A 10,047-nucleotide genomic window follows, 5' to 3' on the forward strand; every position below is an offset into this window, starting at 1 on the left:
TAAAGTACTATAAAAAAAGAAGAGCAAAAAAAAAAAAAAAAAAAACTTGCAGCTACACACACAAAAAAATCAGACTGTTGCAAATCAGTCGAAGCAAATGTTTTCATTATTGATGAATTAATAGATATATATTGAACTATATTATTCTATTTAGTCCCCCAATAGAATAGAAGTTTCATTATGGCAGAGACTTTGTCATGGTCCCTGTTATATCCTCAGTACCTACAAAAGTGCTAGCATGTAATAATCAAAAAATAAATATTTGTTGAATGAATAAATGAATGGGCATAATGTTAGTGACGGGTTGATATATTTTCAATGCAAATGATTCTTGATTTTTTTTCTTTGACAGATGGAAATACTGAGGAGTACTTTACTATTAATGAAACATCAGGAAAACTGTCAACTACTCGTGCTTTGGACCGGGAGCAGATCAACAACTTTGCCCTTGTCATCCTGTGCTCTGATCTGGGGGATCCACCTAGAAGCTCTGTGATGCAGCTGCAAGTTACGGTTTTGGATGACAATGATCACAGCCTCTGCTTCCTCATGCTTCATTACCAGTCCTCTGTGAGAGAAGATATTGAAATGGGAGCAGTGGTTCTCATGCTCTCTGCTATGGATGAAGATGAAGGCCCAAATGGGCAAATTGAGTATTTTCTGATGGATGAGGCTTCTGGTGCATTTATCATTGACCCTGTGGCAGTCATATTGAGAACTGCCCACACCCTCGACCGAGAAGCCAGATCCCAGCATACATTCAGGGCGGTGGCCAGAGACTGTAGCATCCAGTGCTCAAGAAGCACCACAGTAATTATAAATGTGCATGTCACTGATGTCAATGACAATGATCTAATCTGGGGGCAGAACCCCTTTGATCTTTTTCTTTCCCCCCAGTTGCCTGCAAACCTGACGATTGCCAGCCTGAGAGCTGATGTCCCAGACCTGGGGCCCAATGGAACTGTCATTTTTAGTTTTGCAGAAACCCAGTCAGTGTTTTCTATTGATAAACATACAGGAGAAATTCAGCTTCAGCAAAGCCCACCTTCAGAATATCTTCCTATCTGGCTTCAGTTAAAAGTTATGGACCAAGGAGGCCCAGCCAGGACAACCACTGGTCTCTTGGTCTTTCACATGGATGGAGAAGATGTAAAGCTTTCCTTCACTCACTATCTCTATGAAGGAATTGTGACATAAAATTGTGAAACAGGTAAGTGTCCCGTCAAGTTAATGTATATTGTACATATTTTGGCCAAACACTTAAAACTAAGGATCATATGAGAGTGTTATTTTGGATTCACTTATAAATTTTGGAGTTCAGCCTGTTCTTGGCATGCCAAATTCCATCCAAAGAATTTTATTATATATGCTCAATACAGTAAAATAAACCCCCTTTAAAGACAACAAGAAGTAATGAAAAGACTGAAAGGTATGTCTTCCATGGCTCTTGAAGTTTCCGTTCATTTAAATTTACAATCTCAAAAATCCTTACCAACTGTACATTTTTTAAGGAACTTTCTTAGAAGTACAATGAAAGGTGAAATATAAGGTCATAGTTAAGTGCTTGGGCTCTGGCTGGGTTTGAATTCAGACTCTGCCTCCATGTGCTCTTGGGCAGCTGACACTCTGAGACTCAGTTTCCTTATCTGAGAAGTAGGGATAATGAGCATACTTACCTTATTAGTCATTATGAGGGTTGAGCGAGCTAGTTCATATAAAGCACATAGAACGGTGCCTAATACACCCAGTAAGCAAGTAGTAAATATACACTACTATTATTATTACTATTATTACGAAGATACAGTCAACAGAGGCTTTCAGAACAATACACTATTATTTAAAGAATTTGATGCAGTTCGGAACAGACATAGTTCAGAACAGGCTTCTGTGAATTATAAGTGTATTCTGTATTTCCTCATAATGCTACAGTCTTTTAAATTACTTCCCCACTACAATTTATGCCATAATAAGAAACATGAAAAAAAAAAAGATTAATTTAAATGATCTTTTTTTACCAAAAGTGGAAAAATCTATAGATAGTTGTGAATTGAAAGAAATTCCATCTAGGTAATCATATCTAAGCAGTGAATGGGAAAAGGCTCTGGATGGTGCAAATGGTTAAGCGGCCTACTATTAGCCAAAAGGTTGGCGGTTCAAACTCTCCCAGTGGTGCCTCAGAAGATAGGCCTGGCGATCTGCCTCCGAAAGATCACAGCCTTGAGAACCCAATGGACCACAGTTCTACTCTGATACTTGTGGGGTCTCCATGAGTAGGATTCCACTCCACAGCAGCCAACAACAACAGCAAATGGGAAAGTCAGAATCCACTGGAGGGCAGCCAGTTTTTACTGGTAGTGAATAGAGAAATGAATATTCTGATCCTTTCAGCCAGCCACAGGGCAAAGCCAACAGGCTGCAGAGTTTGGGAGAGGAGGAGTTTAGTGGCTAAAGGCCTGAAGTGTGCTGTTTGCCTGTTCGTGTCATTTTGTCGTTTTATAAGGATTCAATTTCACTTGATCCATGCCTACATAAACCCACCATTTAGAAGAAATCCTGCATTTTTCTGAAATTGATTTGCTCAAGACATAGTGCAAATATTTTTAAACTATGCATTATATGCTGTGTTCTCTATGAAAAATAAACATTAATATTACATTAAGGATGTCTTTAGTTGCAGAAATTAACCTGAGTTTGAAGCCGCTTGTAATTCTGCATATCCCATGGTCTGCTTACTTAGACGCCTTTTATTGAGTATGAACATAATTAAGAACAAATTGTAATTATCTTCATTAAATGAAATTACAATGACTTCCAAAATAAGTCAGAAGTTTTCTACCTGTATTCTTATGTACAGTGATATTTCCACATAAGAGATACACCTATAGTTAACATTTCTATTTCTCTTAGAGGCATATATCCCAACACCAGAGCAGAGCTGGATGGAAAGTAAACACTTTCTAAATAATAACAGTACAAAATATACTAATCAATCTTGAAATTGATCTCAAAATCCTAGAATCTTTAAGCTCAGCCTTGTCTGCAGTGCAGAGATAAACATCTCTCCTGGAACACCCCAACATGTATGCTTTCAGTCTCTACTGACTGAGAGTTTAGGGCAGTGATTCCTGAAGGTGGGTGTTTAACATGTGATCCATGGCTCACCCCTGGAGGTTCTGCTTTATTAGGTCTGCCGTCCAGAAGCTGTTGTTTTTAACAAGATCTGAAGATGGTCTGATTGCACAACAAAGCTGGAAAACCCCTCATTTGGAAAGCCTTTCATGTGTCGAACCCAGTTCTGCTCCCTTTATGTCTACCCATAAATCTTAGTTCTGCCTTCTGCAGCACTCCACTGCTCTGCACAGTCATCCTTCAGATACTTTATTCCTTCAGTGTGTTTTTATTGAATATTTACTATGTGTGAAGTACTCTTCTCCCAGGATATATTAGTAAACTAACAGACAAAGGATCCTTGCCCTTTGAGGCTTACATTCTAGCAGGGGTTGAGAGACGGTAGCAATGAACATAATAAATAAGTATAGGATGTTAATATAGAGGTGGTGAGTGCTATGGAATAAAGAAAAGGCAGAACAAGGTAATTGGGAATTGGGAGTGCTAGGGGAGTGACAAATTGCAGCTTTGTGTAGGTGATAAGCGTAGGCATCACCGCGAAAGTGACATTTGGGCAAAGACTAAAAGAAGGTAGCTATCTGAATATTTGGGGGGTGGAGCACTTTAGACAAAAGGAAAAGCTGGTGACAGCCTGCCTGCTTTGTTCAAGGAACAGTAAAGACCACCGTGTATCTGTGCAGAATAAGCAATAGTAGGAAATGAGATCATGTAGGACCTGGAAGGCCACTGGACGGACTTTGGCTTTTACTTATAGTTTTCCTTCTCTACATACTTCTGGCAACATGGTGCTCTAGGCAGAAGCACCACGCTGTCCCTCCACAGCAAAGATCCGAAAAACTAAGCCAAACAGAAAACAGCAGTCCTGAAACCCTAAACATCAAATGAAGAGATAAAGAGCTCAGCCAAGCACCAAATGGAATAAGAAACTGACAGACAACAGAGAGCAAGGAGACATACATGCAGAGATCCCCTATCAGCTAACACAGCACAGATCCGCCATGTTGCACTCCTACAGAGACCAGCAAATAGAGGTTATGAGAAAGCAGCTTCACAGAGCTTCCAGCAGGAGACAGAACAACTGGTAACTGGTGATATATGCTTTCCCACTCCCCACCCTTCTTCACCCCCACTCCGTCTCCTCTGCTTCCCACGGCCACAGTCTCTTGACAAGGAAGTACTGGCTGCTTGGATTCTACCTGCCAACACTGGCCGACTCCCTGAGTGCCATTTGAAGGCTGCTGGTATTGCTTTTTTCTGCTTCTTTTGATTTCTTCCTTACCTCTCACCACCTCCCCCTCCTTTTGCTCAAATACCTGGCTCCGTGCACCAACTTTGCTTCTTCCTGAGGGGCTGTGGAGCTCCACTCGAGTGTGGAACTGCTTCCCAGTCCGTGCTGCCATGCTGGTGGGATCCCGGGGCTTTTTTTGTTTGTTTGTTTGTTTTCTTTTAGTTTTCTTGAGTTGGGAGCCCGTTCTGGCCGGGCAGTGCTGTGCTTCTTGGGACCTACCCTCTCAGCTTGTGCAGACACACAGAGCGATCCCTAAGAACATTTCTTTTTCCGTGGATTTGTTTTTTTAATTTTTTGGGGGGGTTTTCTTGTTCTTTTTTTTTTTAATTTGTTTTGTTTTCTTTTCCCTCTTTTTCCCTTTTTGTCTTTCTTCATTACTCAGTTTCTCATCTCTCTATACCTTCCTTCTCTTCCTGTCCCCTGAATACCAGGTGCTGAGTGACACCTCTACACCTTCTAGCCAGCCTGTACTTCAACACCTGGGAACAACTTCCTCAGACCTCGTAGCCACACTGGTAGGATCCCTAGGAGCTTTTCTTTTTTCTAATTTTTTATTTATTCAATCTTTTCTTTTCTTTTTATTCTTCTTCTGCTTTTTCTTTTTCTTCCTTTCATAGTCTCTCATCTCTCCACTCCAACAGCAAGCTCCCCAAGCACTCTGTTCTGTTTGGAATTTTTTGGCTCCTGCTCCTCCCTCCTCTCTCCCATATCCATCTTAGCACCACACATCACAATCTCCCCCCTCCATCCTGCCTGCCTTCACTGTGCACTTAACATCACACCACCAAGCAGCACAGGTGAGGCCTACTGGAACCTGCCCTGCACTGGTTACTGACCCGCCCTGATGGCTGCAGTAATTGCCACAAACAACGCATCCCAGTAACTCCTATTCAGCTAAACCTGTCCCGCTGTACCATATCTGAATGACTGACCCTGCCAATTGGAGAAGGAGGCAAAAAAGTATTGTTCCCACAGACAAGCAAACAACAAAGAACACACAGCCTGCCTGCTCAGACATAGCCAAATTAAAAAAAAAAAGGATGAAACAAACAAATCTACAATCAATAAACAAGAAAAATAACTACTGAGTGCCCCCAAAGACAGCAGACAATATCAAAACATTTACAAAAACAGGACAGGATGGTTCCAGTAGGCATCCAAAATAAAACACCAGCTGACTTTCCAGCAGAAGAAAAGACACTAGAACTACCTAATAGGGAATTCAAATCTCTAATACTCAGAATTATCCAAGAGTTGAAGCAAAAAGTAGACAAAAATGAGGAAAAAATAGACAAATTCATGGAAAAGGCAGAAAAATTCATGGAAAATAGAGACAAAAAAATGGAAGAATTCAGGAAAATAATGCAGGAACAAAATGCAAAAATAAATTCATAACTAGAAATCATACAAAAACAACAATTAGAAATCAAAAAGATAAACAACAAGGTATCAGAAATGGACAGTGTCATAGAAGGGCTGAGGAACAGATTTGAAATGGTGGAAGACAGGATCAGTGGAATTGAAGACAAACACTTGGATACAACTCTGAGGAAAACTCGGAAAAAAGAACAAAGAAAAATGAAGAGACCCTGAGAATTATGTGGGATACAATCAAAAGCTAAATTTGTGTGATCAGAATTCTAGAACAGGGGAAGAAAACAGAAAACAGAGAGGATCATTGAAGAACTGCTGACAGAAAACTTCCCCAATATCATGAAAGATGAGAAGCTGGCCATCCAAGAAGCTCAGTGAACCCCATGTAGGACAGATCCCAAAAGAAAATCACCAAGGCATATCATAATCACACTCACCAAAACCGAAGACAAACAAAGAATCCTGAGGGCAGCTTGTGAAAAACAAGAAGTCACATACAGAGGAGAAACAATAAGACTAACCTCAGGTTATTCGGCAGAAACCATGCAGCCAAAAATGGAATGGGATGACATATATAAAACCTTGAAAGAAAAAAATTGCCAGCCAAGAATAATATATCCTGCAACACTCTCATTCAGATATGATGATGAAAGTAGGACATTTCCAGATAAACAGAAATTAAGGGAATATGTAAAAACCAAACCAAGCTTACATGAATTATTAAAAGGAGTCCTTCGATCTGAGAACAAACAACTTCAGCTCACAGGCTGAATCTAGGATCCAGGATTGTACCAGCCAGATACCAATCTAGGAAATGAACTCTCAAGGACTATCCAAAACCAAAAGAAATACAACAGGGAATCAGAGCAGTTAATCTGTAAATGACAACAACATCAGAAGAATAAAAGAGGGAATAAATGGTGTAGGTATAACCTTCTAATGGAGAGGAAGGCAAGGCAATACCAAGTAATAATAGACTGCTTCAAACTTAGAAGGATAAGGGTAAATTTCATGGTAACCACAAAGAAAGTTAACAAAGATACTCATAAAAATAAAGAGGAAAAACATAAAGTCTCAGTAAAAACAAAACCTACAGAAACGAATGAAAAAAATCCACAAACAAAAGGAATTCAGCACAGGAGAGTAAGAGGAGCAAAGAAAACATCAGCACCACCAAAAAAAGCACTACAAAATGACAGCAATAAACTCACATCTATCAATAATTACACTGAATGTAAATGGACACAATGCACCCATAAAGAGATGGAGAGTGACAGAATGGATTAAAAAACAGGATCCGTCAATATGCTGTCTACAAGAGACACACCTTAGAAACAAAGATGTGAATTTATTAAAAATCAAAGGTTGGAAAAAATATATCAAGCTAATAACTACCGAAAAAGAGCAGGAGTGGCAATACTAATCTCAGATAAAATAGACTTCAAAACAAAATCCACCATAAAAGACAAAGAAGGACACTATATAATGAGTAAGAGGATGATCCATCATGAAGACATAACCATAATAAACATCTACACACCCAATGACAGGGCTCCAAAATACATGAAACAAACTCTAACAGTACTGAAAAGAGAAATTGACAGTTCCACAATAATAGTAGGAGACTTCAGTGGCACTGTCAGTAAAAGACAGAACATCTAAAAAGAAACTCAGCAAAGATACAGAAGACCTAAAGGGCACAATCAGCCAACTTGACCTCATAGACATATATAGAACACTCCATCCAACCGCTGCAAAGTACACATTATTTTCCAATGCACATGGAACGTTCTCCAGAACAGACCATATCTGAGGCCACAGAGCAGTCCTCAACAAGATCCAAAACGTTGAGATAATACAAAGTATCTTCTCTGACCACAGTGCCATCAAGGTAGAAACTAACAACAGAAAGAGCAAGGAAAAAATCAATTACATGGAAACTGAATAACACCCTGCTTACAAACCACTGGATAATAGAAGAAATCAGAGATGGAATAAAAAAATGCCTAGAATGAAACGAGAATGAAAACCCATCATACCAAAGCCTTTGGGACACAGCAAAGGCAGTCCTCAGAGGACAATTTATAGCAATAAATGCACACATCAAAAAAGAAGAAAGGAACAAAATCAAAACATTAACTACAGAACTCAAACAAATACAAAGAGAACAGCAAGAAAAGCCCACAGTCACCAGAAGAAAAGAAATACTAAAGATCAGAGCAGAAATAAATGAAATAGAGAATAGAAAAACAATAGAAAGAATCAACAAAATCAAAAGTTGGTGCTTTGAAAGAATCAACAAAATCGACAAACTACTGACCAGACTGACAAAAAAGTTTTCCTTCTCTAGTTCATTCATTTTTCCAACCACTGCTTGTGAACGTTCACATCCGATATAAATTTTGTGGAGTAATAGACACTAAATATACCATTCCTCAAAAGAATTGGCATGGAAGTCATCCTTATCATAGTTTTGCACATTAAATAAATTTTGCATATTAGTTAGAGATTAAGTAATGAACCTAGGCATTTCCTAATTGTTAAGATACCCTTTTCAATTCACTCAGAATCAATTTTTTTTTTTTGGCAAAATTAACCCTAAATAAAAGTCAATGTCTAAGGCACCCCCAAAAATCATTCTGATAGTAAGAAATTACTTACGGATTGGTAATTATAATAATATTTGTGGTTGAATTCAGAAATGATTCATTAATAATACTAGTAAAAACTGCTATGGAAAGGGAAAATAAGCACCTGTTTTCATTTTGCCAATGTGTCCTTCATTCGGATGTCACAAGTTCACTCTGTTGATAGGAGGCTGCTGTTACAGGAGGAAGCTACATTGATTGCAGCCTGTTTCCCATCACTCAGGAAGCATCTCATCAAATCTCTACACCCAACACCACTTCCATCTACTCCCAACCATCACAGTTGAGATTAATCAACGTTTTGAACAGCAACCTGGTCTGAGATAAAATATTAGGACAGAAGACAGTGAAGACCACATTACGGTCTTACCTTTGGAGGTAACCTCCGATTTAAGATTCAGTCAGAAAAGCTGGTGTGAATAAATGGTTGGGATACCTTCATCCTGCTATTTGTGTTGGTTTTCCTTGACCCCACATCAGAGTTGTCCTTCTAGCCCCCTTGAATTTGGAATGACTTAATTCAATTAAATTTGACTTTTATCATTTTAATAGAACTTAATACTCTAAAATATATGTATTAAATCTTGCACATAAGGAAAGTAAGAAATACTTCTGGAAGTAATACAAGCATGTGGTACCTGTAAATATCCAGGTAGGTATACATAACCAGACATCTGAAGCACTGGGTTGGGACCTCTCTTTGAAGAGTGAATATGACATGTGTGAAGGGTATAAAGTTGAAGTAGAGATGTAAACTAAGAGTTGCAGGAAAGGGAAAGAGAGAAGGAAAGAATGACAGTTAAGGAGGCTGTTGAAGCTGATTAAATACGACTAACCTATACCTAGGCCCCTGTAAAAAACAATGACAAGGCGCATAAAATATTGATTGACATTTCAAGCTGGTATGGCTGTGCCTGGATCATGAATTCAATACAGACTGCCCGATCATATCATAGATACTAGAAGGTGATTTATTTATTTTTGCTTTTGAATTCCAGTGGTTTTAAAAGACTATAAATCCATTGATCATTGTTAAAATGGCCTTGATATAAATTATTCAATAGCATTTTATAGCTACAAGCATGATTCCCTCCCCTAATATGCCGGTAATTTTAACCTTTATTTTCAAATGAAAAATGTATGGCTATTGGAAGCTTAAATTTTCCATTGAATCATTCAAAAATCCTATCAGTAGATACCAGTTGACATCCTGAGTGATTTTTTTTTTACATTATCATAAATTTTCATCACTCTAAACTGTTTTTAACATTTAGATGTTCTTTTAAAAAAATAAAAGGTTTCAAGTTAAAAAACTAACTCCAAAGTATTTATATTTATTTAACGTTTCTTTATTGGAAAGCCCAGAGGTTCAGGTTTTGATTTAATATTGCATTAATCCATTAGCACCTTTAAATTTAGCACTTCAGCTGTTTGAAACAATATATAGTTCAATATATAGTCTCTATTTTTTTTTCCTTTTTTTTTATATTTTATTGTACTTCAGGTGAAGGCTTACAGAAGAAATAGTTTCTCATGAAACAGTAGTACACATGTTGTTTTATGACATTGGTTAACAACCCCACAACATTTTAACCCTCTAAATTCTCA

The 10,047-nt window shown here is 38.3% G+C and overlaps 1 protein-coding gene across 1 annotated transcript in view; it reads left to right on the forward strand.

The window, feature by feature from the left end:
* Positions 1-10,047, forward strand: part of DCHS2 (dachsous cadherin-related 2) — a 384,708-nt gene that overhangs the window by 292,374 nt on the left and 82,287 nt on the right. The window contains 1 exon segment of the mRNA XM_023733482.1: positions 353-1,210. Within this exon segment, the coding sequence (XP_023589250.1) occupies positions 353-1,210 (858 nt within the window).

This window comes from Trichechus manatus, unplaced genomic scaffold (assembly GCF_000243295.1).
Source record: "Trichechus manatus latirostris isolate Lorelei unplaced genomic scaffold, TriManLat1.0 scaffold00059, whole genome shotgun sequence".
NCBI lineage: Eukaryota > Metazoa > Chordata > Mammalia > Sirenia > Trichechidae > Trichechus > Trichechus manatus.